This window comes from Ambystoma mexicanum, chromosome 1p (assembly GCF_040938575.1).
Source record: "Ambystoma mexicanum isolate Mex_15411 chromosome 1p, UKY_AmexF1_1, whole genome shotgun sequence".
NCBI classification, from domain to species: Eukaryota; Metazoa; Chordata; class Amphibia; order Caudata; family Ambystomatidae; genus Ambystoma; species Ambystoma mexicanum.
The window spans coordinates 9,523,299-9,540,240 of NC_090921.1; the positions used below are offsets into that span (position 1 = coordinate 9,523,299).

Below are 16,942 nucleotides of genomic sequence, written 5' to 3' on the forward strand. Positions count from 1 at the left end.
ATACAGACACGTGTTTTCCAAAGCAGTACTTCTGTTTGTATACTATGGGCCTCATTACACGGATGGCGGTAACTATGGCTCTATTAGCGCCATGGTTGCCGCGGCTATTTTACTTAGTCCACCATGGTGAATGGTGGAATTACCGCCCTATTCCTAGGTGTGTGGGGGCGGTAAATCCCCATTCACCATGGCCCTTCTCCATTCCCATTTTTGCCCCTATAGGGCTGAATGGGAATGGGGAAGGCAGTAATTACGGTACCGCAAATTGCGGTACTGTAATTACCTCCTAGGTACCTTTGCGGGTCCTGTCCTTAACGGCTGGTAAAACCAGCCGTTAAGGTAGGGTCCCACAAAGGGACCTCGTAGTAAGGCAGTAAGGGTTTACCGGCATGGGTACCCTTACCGCTACCAGTAATCCCTTACCGCCGTCCGTGTAATGAGGCCCTATGTATCAATTACTTGTTTTTATTATAAATATCCTGGCTGTTGGGATAATTTGTGGCTATCGTTTCTATCTCTTGGTAGGATTTTAGTACCTTGTTCTTGATGAAACAGGACCAAGTTATAGCCAGACAATAGGCCTCATCAGGAGTTGGGTGGTAGCCCTTAAATGCGGCAGTGACGCTATTCGTGATGCATTTAAGGTTCCACCTAATGATTACCACCGGGGTAACTTCAAGGTCAACAGGACTGCGAGAATTACCGTTGGCCTCATGCCCTGGGATCGTATCTCTCCAGCTCTGAAATCCCTTCATTATCTCCCAGTGGATGCAAGAATTACATTTAAAACCCTCTGCATTGTCCACAAGGCTTTCTGGGCCATGGGTCCAAAATACCTTCAACTATCCCTCCGCAAATACCTCCCCTCTCGATCCCTTCCCTCCTCTACCTCTAACTCCCTCAGGGTCAGTTTGTTTTTCAAAGAAACGAGCTGGGGGCAGATCTCCGTCTTCGGCTGGGGCCTCCCTTTGGAACAGCCTACCGGTCACCTTGAAACTTGAGGAGAACCATCTCCGGTTCCGGAAGCACCTCAAGACCTTCCTCTTCGCTTGCGCCTTTGCCCCTCTTCTTCCTTGCTGGCCTGTTTTTCTCTCTTGGCACTGTGCACCTGGGCACCCTCTGTCCTTCGGGCCCAGCTACCTGCTCACCCTGCCTCCCTTCTGCACTGCCTTCGGGCCCCCCAATGCACTGGGTTCTGTATCTGTACCCATACAGTCCCCCACTCTTCCCCTGCACTTATCAGATATACCCTATCTGACTAATCTTGCACTTGCCACTTGATGGATGCACTACCTCCATTTCATTACCTGTATTTATTCATTTATTTAACTTATCCTTGTCTCTCCTTTGTTCTGCACTTTCCACTTCACCGCATTCCACGCACTTTCCCCCTTTTCCCTTCTCCATGCACTTGCGCGTTCTTAATGTCACTGGGCCTAGTAAGATCTTGTTTTTATTTTTTGTTCTCCCTTGTTCCCCTCCCTTTGCTTGGTCGCGCTCTGAAACACTTGTGTACGAGTGCAATATAAATAAAATATCATATCATATCATAAGGTCATGATAAAGCCCAATATTTTCAAATTTCCCATGTAAGGGTGTACCTGTTAAACGGTCTGCAGTTTCGTACCTGCATTCTCTATGTGACACCATTTTGATACCAAGGCTGTACAATTTTTGCGACAGGGTTTTGTCAGTTGATATGTCATCCCAAAGGTCTTTTAGCTCTAGCTTCACAGCTTTGGTGAGATAGTCTGTGACATATCTTGCACCTGCAGTTGAATTGTCTGCAATGTATTGTATGTCTATATTTGCATTCCATAAGAGTGCAATGATCACATTATGATCATTGATGTACTTGGAGGCATTGGGCCTCATTAGGACCCTGACGCTAAGTGTTTACACCAGCCGTTAAAGTAGGGACCCGCAAAGGGACCTTGGTGCTAAGTACGGTACCGCAATTTGCGGTACTGTAATCACCATCAAGGTCCGTTTGCGGGTCCCTACCTTAACGGCTGGTACAGACTGGTACCTTACCGGTACCAGTAATCCCTTAACGCCAGGGTCGTAATGAGGGCCAATGTATTTTTGAATAAAATGTAAAACAGAGGCATCACTCTCATGGCCACATTTGCGAGCATCTTTTATCCACAAAAGCATGTGGATGTGTGGTGCTCCTCTGGATTTTCTCCAAAAGAAGTGAACTGCCTCTCCAAGCGGATGGGTAGTTTTATTGCAGATGAAGTGTAGAATGGCAATGAAGCGATGGTGAAAGTATCTTGAAACTTTGACATTGGGCCTCATTACACGGTAGGAGGTGGCTACTCCCTTACCGCATAACGGGTCCGGGTTGGCGGTATGGGGACTTACTGGGTCATTCCGACCCTGGAGGACCCGGTAAGTCCCCATTCCAAATACCATTCCCCATTCGCATTTGAGCCCCCATAGGGCTCAATGGGAATGGGGAAGGAGCAAATAACGGTACCGCAATTTGCAGTACCGTTATTAGCTCTGAAGTCTCTCAGCGGGTCCCGTCCTTAATGCCTGGTCAGACCAGGCGTTAAGGACGGGACCCGGTGAGGGACCTCGGTGACCTTACCGGTGCTGGTAATCCCTTAGCGCCTACCGTGTAATGAGGCCCATAGTCAAAAGAACAGAGTTCTCCTGGTTTTTAAATGTCTTTTCCTCCTTAATTTGGTTTGCAGTATGAAAGAAGTCATGCAAGTCATCCCATGCATATTCTGCACAATTTAAAGTAACAAACCATGTGGGTGAGCCTTGGTTCCTTAGTTTACAATGTACATCAGCATGACGTTGGAACCAGTATTATTTTCTAGCACGCATGTCTGCCAAGAGATTTGTGATACTTGACTGGAAAACATCAACTTTGTTTTTTATATTTTGAAGCAATTAGATAGCTGGCATGTTTAAGAAATTAGACCCTTTTTTTAATGCATGTGCAACTCCATAACATAGAGCTTCTAGTTTGCTTTCGAAATGGATGTGGAAAACGTATTCTATATTTTGTCTGAATCTTAGGTCTTCAAAATACATTCAAAGAGAGCGATATTCAGATGCACTAATTTGCGTGGGTCTTTCATATTTTCCTCCTTTTCCTGTAGGAAAGATTAGAGGAAAATAATGTGCCTCTACACTTTTCTCCCATATGTTCGTTGGAGATTCTTTGGCTTGATGCATTTGATATTTTTCTAATCCATCTTCTATGATGTCTCTGTAATGTGGTGGGTGGCTTGTATACTGTTCTAAAATGTTGGCTGCAGTAACAGGATTCACACGTTCAAATTGGCTATTTTGTGGTGAATTGTCAATTATTTGGGTGTTTTCTCGTAAGTTTTCTTCTATGTTTATATCTCAGTAGTATTCATTGTTTTCTTTACAATATTGTGGTGCTTCTCTAACTTTGTCAGTACACCATTAACGAGAACAATCAACGATTGTTCTATTGGCCGTTGTACTCGTAGAGTTTCTACATTTTCTTTAAGATCTAATGGAAAATATACTACTTTGCCACACATGCCTTTGAGTAACTCAAATGGAGGCAATTTGGCAGTTTCGGGTTGCAGGTGTATTATATCTTGAAATGGGTGTACTGTTTGGATTATGATGCTCTCATACAAGTTAAGTCATTGGAGAGCTTTTGGAAGTGGGAAGATTGCCCGTGATGGCATTTGGTTATTGACGAGCTTTGTATTGCAGTATGTGCAAACTATTGAGGGGTCAGTTATTTTGTATTTATTTTCTACTGTCAGTTATAAAGCTAATTGGAACCATTGGGATTTCTCACTGTCCGATATTTTGTAGGCCATTTCTATTATTTGTGTGCTATTTCTATTAAAAGTTCTGCAACAACAGACACATACTTTGTCTGGTATTTCAGCAGATGCGTTTTGAAACTTTGCTATTTCTTTTTGTATGTGTTTGTAAGGAGTTTGGTGTTTATGAGGTTTTGGCTAATGTTTTCTAAAGTTACTGAATTTTCTAAGTCAACTTCAGTTCCAAAATATTTACTTGTGTTCTATTTCTTGAAGGAGTTCTTCTGCTTTTGAATGTAGGAGAATATTATTTAATGTTTTCATTTCTAGAGCAGGACCTTTTGCAGAATACAATATATGGACATGGTTTTGCATAGCGGAATAGTGTGTTGCTAACCTTTTGATGTGATGGAAGGTGCTTTTGCAAGCAGTTTCTGAAATGCAGGCTAACAAATGTCCTTGCAGTCCAGTGTGGATGCGTACTGGGCAGGAGTCCATGGTTTATAAAGTTTTGATTCCCCTTGTGTCTTTTAGTTTCACATAGTGATTGAGGAATTGTCCTAAACATTTGACTGAATGTTGACGAAAGTTTCATATTGAGCTGCAGGTCCATTTGTACTTTGGACAGCTCCTTTAGACAAACGGAACATTTGCTTGAAAATGTTTGTTGGGGACGTTTTTTCTATAAGGGTTTCTTTTGCCCTAATGGTGTTTTACTTCCACTTCATACCCTCTACCCTTGCCCATTATTGTCTATGGCAATTGGGTTTATTTGTTCTTGTTTATGAGTCACTTCCTTGAAATATGATTCTGTGCTGCTTGTGTGAAACCATTCACCTTCACAGAAGTTTGAAAAGGTATCTATATTGACATTGCACATGCTTAGAAGTACTTTTTTGCAATGTATTATTAATTTAGTTCGTGGTGGTTTTCTTCTGTTTAAAACCAATATAAAGAACGTTTTCTTTATTAGAAGTGCGCTGTCAATCAGATCTTCCAAGATTAGGTTTTTGCAGTAGTTTTTAAGCGTGGAACGTGACCTCTTAGATTTATTTATGAGATTGCTAAGAACTATACGGTGGAACATTTTGGGTCCCATGTATTGCAGGTATTTGTAGTTGTGTATGTTGCTGCACCAATGCAACACACTTGAAACGTGCATCATAGACCCTACAAATCAGTGCACAGCACTTCATTAAGGTTTTAGCATTTTCGTACAGGCCATCACTGTGACAACGACTCTTGCCAAGGGTTTCTAGCTCTGTTTCTGTTGGCTTAGGTTTGGGTTGTGCAAGGGTAGGACCAGGACAGAAAATAGCACTTGGGACCAAAACAAAAGTGTCAGTCAAGGAAAGTACATTATGAGATCCATAAATGGCTGATGGTGCCACTAACATTGGTCAAACCTTGATAGAATGTAAGGATCATTTTATTGTGGGTTTTGGTGGTTGTCCAACAAGGATTTGTGAAGGTTTTGCTCCGAGCTGCAGATTAGATTTGGAAGTGGGATTGATTTATTCCTTACTTTCTTGGAGTTGGGAGTACAATGAATTTTAGGTAGGTTTTTTTTCCTATTTTTTTGTTAGAGTATTTTTACTCCTTCAAGTATTGGGGTGTTTTAGGGACTAAAAGGGGGCAGTATGCTGCTTATGTGTAGTACTACGTCTTGTAATGGTGCATTTTAAAGTACATTGGGTCTCATCATGAGTTGGGTGGTAAGCGGACTCTATTTCCACTGAGTGGAATTAGCGTTAACGCCGAGACTAGTGGTGCTAATATTGCTGTATCAGAAGTGTGCGAACATGCTCATTCGGCCCTGGTGTTAAGGCCAATTGTGTCCGGTGGAAACAGCACTGGAAGTTGGGCTTTCGCCCAAAGATCCAGTGCATTTAGTGCTACCGCCATCAGCGTTATTAGTGCCTGCTGAACACTTCACCTCCGGAACGGGAAGCACTGCTGTGGCCATTTTGGAAATCTCAATCCATTCAAAATCAGAGTTCCTGGCAGACATCCACACTCGCCAAGTACCAAAAAGAATCCCATGAGAGGGTAAGCGGTAAGGCAGCCCGAGATTAGATCAGAAAGCCACCATTTCAGAGGGTGAAATGGTTGTGCTGGTCAATGAGGTTGGGGCCCACCATGATGAGGTCTACGGTGCAAGGGAGCACAAAACCTCCTCCCAGCACCGCACCCAAATCTGGCAGAGGTTGAGCCAGAAGGGTACAGCAGTCGGCGCGTCCCCTGGGATGGGGAAGACTTCAGGAAGAGATGGAATTACCTGTTTGTCCAGGTTCGGGGACTGCTGTCTCAGCACAGGCAGCATACCACGCCGGTGCCTGTACAGGGAAATTGCAGTCTGTGCGCCTATTTTTGGATTTTCAGACACGTCTGTGTGCCAGGGTCTAGCCAGTCGGTGCTCTGCTAGTATTTAAACGCTATTCGCGCTCGGTAACATTCCAAAACATTCCAAAATAGCTTTTTTGCACCCAGTGCCTTATCTGCACTTATATGAAGAGTTAATCATTGTAGGGTTTTAAAAATATTATAACACCTGGATGTTAATTTATATAGATTTCTTGTTTTAGCTGATTGCAGTTACTGCCTTTCTGTGTATGCAATTTGTTGTCTGCTTTTAATATTTTCACCCAGTGCAGCCTGCTGGTATTATTGCTAGCGCGGTCCCAGGAATGTTGTCATGCTGTGAACTACAATTCTCCGTGAAATTTTAGTCTGCGTGCGCATTTTTGAATTTTCAGGCGCGTTCAGTCTGTGCTAGTCCGTGCTGACGTTGCTGGTGCTGGCCGACCTGTTCTGCTGGAGCTTCTTCAAAATACGCTTTCTACACAGGTATGAACTCATATATACCTGCACTATCATCTGCTGGTTTGGGTTGTGTAAGTCACGCACCATCTATGAGGGAAAACTCTCTGTTGCCGCCGGGTGTGAAGGAAAATGATAATATCTCCTCCAGAATCACACCCTCGAAGAGAGATGTGGGACTCTCGAAATGTTCATCCCCTACATCCCCTACATTACATGTCCAATAGAAGATATTTACAATTAACATTGGGTGTACTCCCATTGAGGCAAATGAACCAGCTATAAACTTGGTTAATTTTTCTGAGCTCACATTTGATCACATTTTACTCCCACCTGTCAATACTTACGCTCCAAAATGGACTAATGGTTGTGTGCAGCCTATACTGCTTAACAAGTCCACTTTTAGAGTTGCCCTCCTCAACACTAGGTCATTGGATAAATCAGCCTTAGATGTCCACGAGTTCATTAAAAAAGGGGGGCTGGGAGGGAATCCCCCCATTTTCAAAAAAACGTATTGAAAAAAAAATGCGACTTTTTTTTTTCGGCATATTTTTTCGAAATAATGACTTTCGACATTGGTGTTTTCGAAATTATCACTACAAACCCGACTTTATCAGGCCCGTGATTCGCTTCTCTGGGGGAAACAAGTACATGTTGACCGTGACATGCTTGTTTACTAAATAGGTGGAATGTCTACCGGCCCCAAACTGCAAGGCAGAAACAGCAGCTGCCCTGATGATCAACCACATCTTTTCGCATTTTGGACTACCCCAAAGGATCGAGTCAGACAGAGGTAGCCATTTCACCAGTGAATAATGACAAAGATGTGGGAGATACTTGGGGTTAAAAGGAAGCTACACATTGCTTACCGGCTAGCCTCTAGTGGTGTATTGGAGAGATACAACAAAACCATTGTTAGCATATTAAAAAAGTTTGTGGCAGATTCTGGGCCAAGTTGGGATATTCGATTACCTCTTGTCCTAATGGCCAACAGATCTACCCCGTAATCTGCAACCAAAATGTCACTGTTTAGCTGATGACTGGACGCAGGATGGTGCTTCCCCAGCATCTGCTCTACAGGACCCAGGAGCAGACATTGATCAATGCCTTCACAACTCATGAGTATGTTGAAAATCTAAGAAAACACCTTCAACATGCTTTTGCCTATGCTCAGGGAAATCTAGAAAGATCAGCCGACAGCATGAAGACCCAATATGACTTGAAGACTACCAGAAATGAATACAATGTAGGAGACAGGGTCTACTTATACAATTTCCAAAGGAACCAGGCCAAACAGCGAAAATGTTTGCCTACCTGGAGGGGTCCTTTTGAAATTGTAGACAAAATCTCACCAATCGCCTACAAAATCCACATCCCCAAAGGCAGTTTGGCAGGGGGGGAAGATAAAAGGGTCCATATTAACCAACTAAAGTGCTGCCATCCTAGGCACAATCTGCAGCAACTGGAGGAGTCTTCTGGAACCCCAGAGGGGGTCACTCCAGATCCATAAAATTCCAACTCTAAAATATTCCATATATAGCCTATAAAATACAATAATAAAAATGTGTCCTGATTTATCAAAATGTATGTGTCCGCCCCACTACATTAATAGTGGTGGGGAAATGTCTATGAATATGTTTTTGCTTTGTCATCCTAGGAATGATAAACCATGGAGACAGAACCCAAGGAGGACTACCCAGGGACCGGGAGCAAAGATCCGAGGGGCCCGGAGTATCGCTCAATACTCACATCAGGACTGGCAAAGAGAACCGATTGATCCACCCCTGATGGAGGAAAAGATGAGGATCTTTGCCATTGGTGGAATCAGAAGAGATGAAACTGACATCCCAGTCTTGCGAATTCCCATTGATGGAAGATCAATGCCAAATCGCAAGAGTGGGGGCTTGTGGGATGTTTCAACCCACTAGTCCAGGCCCTGCAACATTCCTGTGTGCTGCTTGCATCAGGAACATCAAAATGGCCACCGGAAGGCATGCTGCTCGCTAAAAATCACCCAAAAGTGTTCAGTAAAAATCTGAAAAATAGGCCGCCATCCTCTTTTGCCTATGTCGGTGGTAACACAGGAGACCACTGCCAAAACCCATCATTTGGCTGCCCACAGAGCAAGGCTGATTGCAAAAGAAACACAGAGCTGTGTGAAAATCCATTTTCTCTTGGTTGTCAAATTTGCAACAATCATGGCTCACAAACCACCCAAAAGATCCAACCTCCTTCTACTTCAAGAATCCACATAAATATAATGTCAGCAGAAGTATATGTCATCTGAACAAAGTCCACTTTTGAAGATGGTTGCAGGAAAGAAATCTGTCAAAAATAGGTGAAATACCGTTACTCGCCTCTGTCAGACGCTGGCGATCTCTAAATCTGACAGGAGAAACTTGTGTCTAAAAAAGCTAAATATGCCAAAGAAGGGATTTCCATCAAATGCAATATAGGGTGCCACACATTGATTTTCATGTTGAAAAAGACTCGAATTGAAGATATGTTTGCTTATTTTAAATTTGTAACATAAGGGACAATGTTAAAATGGACTATAAGGTAACCTGATTCAGCTAAACTTCCAAGAGGTTTCCTACACTGGGCTTCAAACACATGCCACACCTGCTCCCTAAACAAAGGAATCTTTTCACCTGTGCTCTGCTGAGAATCTGACAGGCAAGTGTGAAAGGAAATGGGAGGGGCACTCTGACATGTGGCTCTGGGAAAGAGACAATGGAGTCCTTGAACTGAATGGAAATGCTAATTTGGGTGTGACTGACATCAACTGTCCTGGCAGGAAGACAAGCCATGTGACTCTCTGACTCAGCCAAGCATTGGAGGCGGGCCAGACTGAAAATGTAGATTTGAAATTGGACTAAATATATGTTTAAGGAAAAGACTTATAAAATATTGTACTGAACTGACAAAAATATGAAACTTAGAGATTATTAAAATGAAACATTCGCTCACAGTTTAAAACTAATCTGGAATCTGTGAGACATTCAGAGACTGAACCACGAAAAAGTTCATATTCTAGCAATTGTGATTATGTTAGGAACATGAAAAATTCCAGGAATATGCCCAGACGGTATGTGCATGTATGTATAAAAAAAATTGTACAGATCCGAAAATGTGTAACCAACCAAAAGTGCGAAATGTTTTCATTTATGAACCAAAACATGCAGGAACATGAGACTTTGACAGGAACGTACCTTAGTCAAAATGTGATGTGCATATGTATTATTAACAAGTTGTACATATTGAAGATATGTTTTTGGGAAAAAATTGATTTTCTGAGTAAAAGCAAAGGGGAAGGATTTTTTCTGGACCCTAAACACAGTGTCACTCTGACACGTGATGACAGCTCATGACACACTGTTCCTTTCTCCTATCAGGAGAGGGGGAATTCTCTGGCCTACCCGATCCTTAGAGGGTTGGGCATTGTGTATCAGCCTCCACACCCACTTTGGAAAATGGATAAATAGGGACAGTTGAGGACCCAGAAGGACACACTTTCACTCATCAACTGATCTGCTGGCAAAGCACTCTGAAGGAAGATCCAAACTCCAGAACCTAGATCCGGACTCTAGAACATAGATCCAGACTCCAGAACTCTGATGCAGAGGCCTAACCCAAAGAGCTGAACCCTTTTCAGCAGGCCTTTAAAAATCTTGCAAACCTGATTTAACCCCTAACTTCCACGGGGCCTAACCTAACTGATCCAACAGCCTGGCTGACCTGTTTTGCTGCTACTGGCCAAGAACCGTGCTAGAACCCAAGATCCAGATCAGTCCAGCAGAGCTGTAACCCAGAACCCGTCAGATCCAGTCCAAGAGGCCGCGCAGAGACCAGAGTGCTGAGAGCAGAACCAAGCGCCTGAGACCTGTCCGGTGGCGAGCGAAGTCCAGTCCAAACCTTTGACCAGATCTTTGATGGGTCCATTGTAAACCAGATTTGTGAGTATTTAGTGTAGAACTGTCCATAGTCATCTCTTAGTTTAAAGTAATCCATCCAACCCATTCCAACATATCCAGACTGCATTGTAGAATCTCTTTTGTCCATTCTGAATCCTTTCTCATCCATCTAATCCTGTGATTATTGTTAGTGTAAGCCAACCTGTTTGTAATTCAAAGTGCAATTTCATTAGAAATCTTGACTCCTTGTGAGAAAAATCAACCTCTACTAAAACCTCTGTAACTTTTGAACCGTATGTGCTAGGAACGAAATTCCTTATAGTTTTTTTCCATAATCGCGTTTCTCGCACGCGTAAAAGTTGCTGTGAATTTGCATTTGGCTAAAATTCACTCCATATAAAAAACAGCTATTTCTTGTTTTCAACTTCTGAATTTCATTTTCCATCTGCTAACCATTCAACAATCATTGCTAGTGTTTCCCTGAACTTATCCAAAGCAACCCTCACTTGTTCTGAATTCAATTTAGCGAATTAAAATCATTTTTAGCATTTTTCCCATTCAATTCAAAACACATTTAAAAGCAATTGGCCTGTTTAAAATCATTCCTGTTCTCTCTAAGCTTGCTGGGGGAATTGGGATTGAACTGCATTGTTGATTGTTATTTCTGAAACCTGTGTGCCCTCATTCCATATCTCTATATTGCATATTAGGGGGGAGTGAGTAGTAATAGAGGGAAAGAGGGATCATATTGTCTTTTGATTGAAGTCATATCAAGTCTTATTTCTGTGTTGCATTCTTTCGTATCATTGCATTCCCTTGAACCATACAAAGTTATTCTCTGCTACATTATTCTTCCTATTTCTACTCCTAACTGATTAACGAGATTGTTGATATTGTAATATTACCCATTGCTGATCATTGTTCATATTCATAAGTGTGATATTCAGATATTATTCATATTCATAAAACTATAATCGATATATTGTTCAATTCTTCAAATACATCTTTTAATTTGCAAAACAAACCTACTTCTTGGTTCAGTGAGGCCGGGGGGATTCAAAGAGAGGGGCGTTATATAATGGTACATCATCCAGAATTAAAAGAACTTTTGACATAAAAATATATAAATAAGGGTTTCCTTTGGGCATCCCATCCTAGGCATTGGCCCTCATTACGATATTGGCGCTAAACCATGGCGCTATTAGCACCATGGTTGGTGCCGGTATCGTAACGAGTCCGTCAATGTTTAATGGGGAATTACCACCCCATTCCAAGGTTGGCGGGGCGGTAATTCCCCATCGAACATTGGCCCTTCCCCATTCCCATTTTTGCCCCATAGGGCTCAATGGGACTGGGGAAGTGGTAAGCACGGTACGGCAAATTGCGGTACCATACTTACCTCGAGAGTCCCTTTGCGGGTCCCTACTTTAACGGCTGGTCTAGACCAGCCGTTCAGGTCGGGTCCCACAAAGGGACCTCGTAGTAAGGCGCTAAGTGGTTAACGGCGCCGCAGCCTTTTACGGCGCCGTTAACCACTTAGCGCCATGGTCGTAATGAGGCTCATTGACTTCGTTGGAGTGCTGGATTGAAATCACTTACAACTGCTATTTGTCTCTATTGTTATCATTGTATACTATCCCTATACCTGAATGTATGTCTTAATACAATTTATCGTGTCATTTCTTTGCGGATGATACACAAATCGCCTTCTCATTTTCTTCCTGTTCTGATTCTCGCCGCAGGAATGTCTCTAGCTGTCTCTCTGCCATCCAGTCCTGGATGGCATCTCACTTTCTTCATCATAACCTTGCCCGAACCAAGATACTCTTCTTTCCTGCAAATACCCCACCTTCTCCTCTCTCTCCACCTCCCCTCTCTTTTCCTCCCTCCTCACTTCCCTTCACATCTTATGCAAAAAACCTGGGTGTAATCTTTGCGCTCTCTCTATCTTTCTCATATCTTGAACACCACTCGCATCTGTCACTTTCATCTTTATAATATTTGGCTTGCCCGATCCTTTCTATCTTTCTCTGCCACTAAACTCTCTTATGTGTTCTCGTCTTGACTACTGTTCCGGTCTGCTTTTCGGTCCTCCTATCTCTCCCCTTCACCTTCTGTCTATAATTCTGCCGTTCAGATTCTCTGTTCTCTTCCTCCTGGCACATCTATTACTTCCTCTTTCCTTTCTTCTTCTCTCCTTCCTTTTGAATCTTGTCTACTTGTCCACTTTCTTACTGTTATCTTCATAAGTATCCATGTGCGTGCTCGTCTTTATCTCTCCTCCCTCGTATCTCGCGATATTCCTTCTAACCTATTGCGCTCTCACGCCCAATTCTTGCTTTCTTCTCCTGCCCCTCCTTGAGCGCCTTCTTTTTTTCATTCTTTCTCACTTCTAGCCTCTAAACACCTTTCTGTGCTTGGGTTAAACCCCAACTCCTATCTTGTGTATGAAACACTTGTGTACAAGCGCGATATAAATAAAATACCATTTCATTTCATTTCATCTTCTTTCTGTGGCTAATTTCTCCCATGGCATGGCTTGACTCAATCATTTGCATCCTTCCTGTGATTTTGTACAGTTTATTTCTAAGCTATGCCGTGCTTTGGCAAAAGCGCCAAATACATCCAAATAAATATAAATATACGAATACCTCCCCCTGCCTATCCCCACCAGCCCAGCAGCCCTAGCTCACCTCTGTCTACCCACACTCATCCTACCTCATGAATGCCAACCATGCACAGCCCTACCTAATGCCTCTCACCTTAGCTCACACCTTTTCCCTTTCACCCTAGCTCACCCTTACGCTAACACCCTAGCTCACCCTTAAAATCACCTTGCTTACCTTAAAAGTTCCAAAGCTGTCTAAAGGGTTTTTTTTGCTGCCATATAACATTAGTTATAGGCATGTCAAAACGACTTCTGTACACTGAAGTGAAGAGAAGTCTTTCTACTACATCTATTACTCATGTTATGTGTCTGAAAGTACTCGTTTGCGGACATTTTTTGAATTACTGGTTTGGTGTAGCCGAGTATTTACAGCATTCTTACCTATACATGTAAAATGCAATAAACTGCAAATGCCAAAACGATTGGCTTTGTCAGTGTTCATTTAGCCAACAACAGGAAACTGTCCACAGATGAAATCATGGATCTAGTAGGCAATCAATAGCAAAACAAATGCTCATGTGTACTGAACGATGCAAAAGACATTGTTTTTTTGAATAAATATACATAACAATTGTGAATCGTGATCATTGCAGATTGTGGAAAGACTAGAGGGAGAGACCGGTGCTAGCGGCTGGAATATGAATGCAGTGCATAAATACATTATTGTATCACTGATTTAATGAACATTGTGATAATACTATAACAGTGGAGTGTAGCTTATTATTATTAACAATATACAGTACTTGTCAACAGGAGTTTGAGGCATGCAACACTCAGACCTTTGCCCCTGGAATTGGGCGTATCCAGGGTTGGAAAGTGCTGAGGGCAACTCAGAATGAAACATAGGACTAGGAAAGAATTCGAGACTCTGCACTGGGACATGTTTCATAGTCATTAGTACTGGATATTTAACACAAGTGTCTTCACTTAAACAGCCCTTTTATTGTCCATTGCAGGCGATGACGACGTGTTGGTGAATCCCAAAGCTCTCGTGGAATACCTTGGAACAATCGTCAACATTTCCTGCACTCTTCATGGAAACCTGCTTCACCGACCTGGGGTAATGAGGGGAGGAAAGTATGCAATCACACACACCCTCTACCCACAGCCGCATTATCCAGTCTTCCTCTCGGGGGGAGGCTTCATCCTCCCTAGGGATGCCATCCCCCACCTATATCAGGTCTCCATGGAGCTGCCCGTCTTCCCGCTGGACGATGTGTACCTGGGGCTTCTGGGAGTGGCCGCCAATGTGACCATGGTGCATAACACCCGCTTTTACATGAATGTGTTAAAATATAGCATCTGCCAGTACAGGCAGGCTCTGGTGGTCCATCAGTTCACATCAGAACGTCTCATTGAAATCTGGCGGGAACTGCAGGATGCAAAGTGTGACCGGTAGTAACATGGTGACCATGAGATCAGTGGCCTGCTCTGTGGTCTTCATTCCGTCCCCCCCTACACTTCCACATCCTCGTTTTGCCTAGTCCTACCTCACTTTCCATACTCGCCCCGCCTTTGACCATTACTGCAATAGGCCTCCGGTTTTATGCTATGTTCTGAACAGCTACCAATGGTTTGCATTATTCTGTTAAAAATGATGGATTCCACCAAGATGTTCACCCTACATGGAAAATAAAAGAGTGCAGGGTGAGTGTTTATATGTATAGTTAGATGTGCAAACATGAACATGTTATGCACAGACATAAACACCTAGTGTGTTTAATTAAAAGAAAATGTACATATATATGCATTTATATTGACACTCTTGTACATGTATATGTGTGTTTGCGTGTGTCTTCAAATATGTATTTATACATATCCATTATATAAGCGAGCTGATTTGATGCATTTTCAGTTTCAAAAACATGTCATCTGCAACATAATCAGTGTGTTTTGGGCACACAGAAATGTCCCCCTGTCCATTAGCAACAGATCAAGATGAACATGGTACAGTGCCATGACAGCATCAGCAACACTCGCATGGATTGGTGATAGCCGCCCATCAATTACAATGTCACGATAGAGTCAGCAACATGTGCATCGATTGGTGGTGACCGCCTATCAATTAAAGTGCCATGACAGCATCAGCAACACTCGTATCGATTGGTGATGACTGCCTATCAATTACAGTGACATGACAGCATCAGCAACACAGGCAACAATTGGTGGTGACCGCCCATCAATTACAGTGTCATGACAGCATCAGCAACACTTGCATCGATTGGTGGTGACCACCTATCAATTACAGTGTCATAACAGCACCAGCAACACTTGCATCGATTGGTGATGACTGCCCATCAATTACAGTGACATGACAGCATCAGCAACACAGGCAACAATTGGTGATGACTGCCTATCAATTACAGTGACATGACAGCATCAGCAACACAGGCATCAATTGGTGGTAACCGCCCATCAATTACAGTGTCATGACAGCGTCACTAACACTCGCATCGATTGGTGGTAACCGCCCATCAATTACAATGTCACGATAGAGTCAGCAACATGTGCATCGATTGGTGATGACCACCTATCAATTACAGTGTCATGACAGCATCAGCAACACTCGCATCGATTGGTGATGACTGCCTATCAATTACAATGTCACGATAGAGTCAGCAACACTCACATCGATTGGTGATGACTGCCTATCAATTACAGTGCCATGACAGCATCAGCAACACAGGCAACAATTGGTGGTGACCGGCCATAAATTACAGTGTCATGACAGCATCAGCAACACTTGCATCGATTGGTGGTGACCACCTATCAATTACAGTGTCATGACAGCATCAGCAACACTTGCATCGATTGGTGGTGACTGCCCATCAATTACAGTGACATGACATCATCAGCAACACTCACATCGATTAGTAATGACTGCCTATCAATTACAGTGACATGACAGCATCAGCAACACTGGCATCGTTGAAGGTGACTTCTTATCAATTACAAGGTCATGATACCCCCCCTACCCGCCACACACACGCGCGCGCACACACACACACACACACACACACACCCCTCTCACCGGGAATTCAAACTATGTATTCTTGTATCTTCCCATGCTGCTCAGAACAGGATCTTTTGGGCTTCCTACAATAACCGGCAGAACGTTGTTTAAAGAAATAAAGAACACATGATCTTGTCATTAAGGTAACTCATATTTGTATTTGCCACGTGTTTACAGTGGTCGCTTCCTCAGACAGTAAATGCTTGTGGTATTGAAAGATAAAGACAAACCTATGAGTTAGTCTAATAAAGGTATGATTTCTGTAGGATCTTAAAAACAAAAAAGGGTAGGGGAAGCAGCCATCAGGGTCCATGGAATGCACACTGAGATCAGCAGGTTCGGCTCGCGATCCAAGGAACCTGATTGGCTGCTTCACCTGCCCCGGGTGAAAATATTCATAATGTTAAAATTATCAAACACAAATATGAATTGGCACTTAATGAATCACTAGGTGATAGGAGTGAACCTAAAGCACTGGCTCCATGAACATTAGAAGAATGAAAGGCTGAGCTGGTCCAGCCGTATTCAGGCATGTAAATTGCAAGTTACAGCATATGCCTTAACCAACTGAGCTACATTACCAGGATTTGAACGTGCAGATTTTGGTCTGTGCTCTGATTCTGGCCTTTCAACACCTTCTTCATTCATTCATTCATTTGATGTGGCATCTTCAGGCAGGTAGGGGATGGGTTGTGGGGGGTTCATTTTTCACAGCTGGGGAGTGCCCGGGAAGCAATTGTCAATAGACTGAAGGCAC

At 43.0% G+C, this 16,942-nt stretch overlaps 1 protein-coding gene across 1 annotated transcript in view; it reads left to right on the plus strand.

Annotated features, from left to right (window-relative positions):
• The window catches only part of LOC138571239 (UDP-GlcNAc:betaGal beta-1,3-N-acetylglucosaminyltransferase 9-like), a 57,588-nt gene extending 41,272 nt beyond the window's left edge, over positions 1–16,316 (plus strand). Inside the window, exon 2 of the mRNA XM_069649214.1 lies at positions 14,129–16,316. Within this exon, the coding sequence (XP_069505315.1) occupies positions 14,129–14,571 (443 nt within the window). The 3' untranslated portion in view covers positions 14,572–16,316. The remainder of the gene's footprint in view (positions 1–14,128) is intronic.
• The last annotated feature ends 626 nt before the right edge of the window (positions 16,317–16,942 follow it).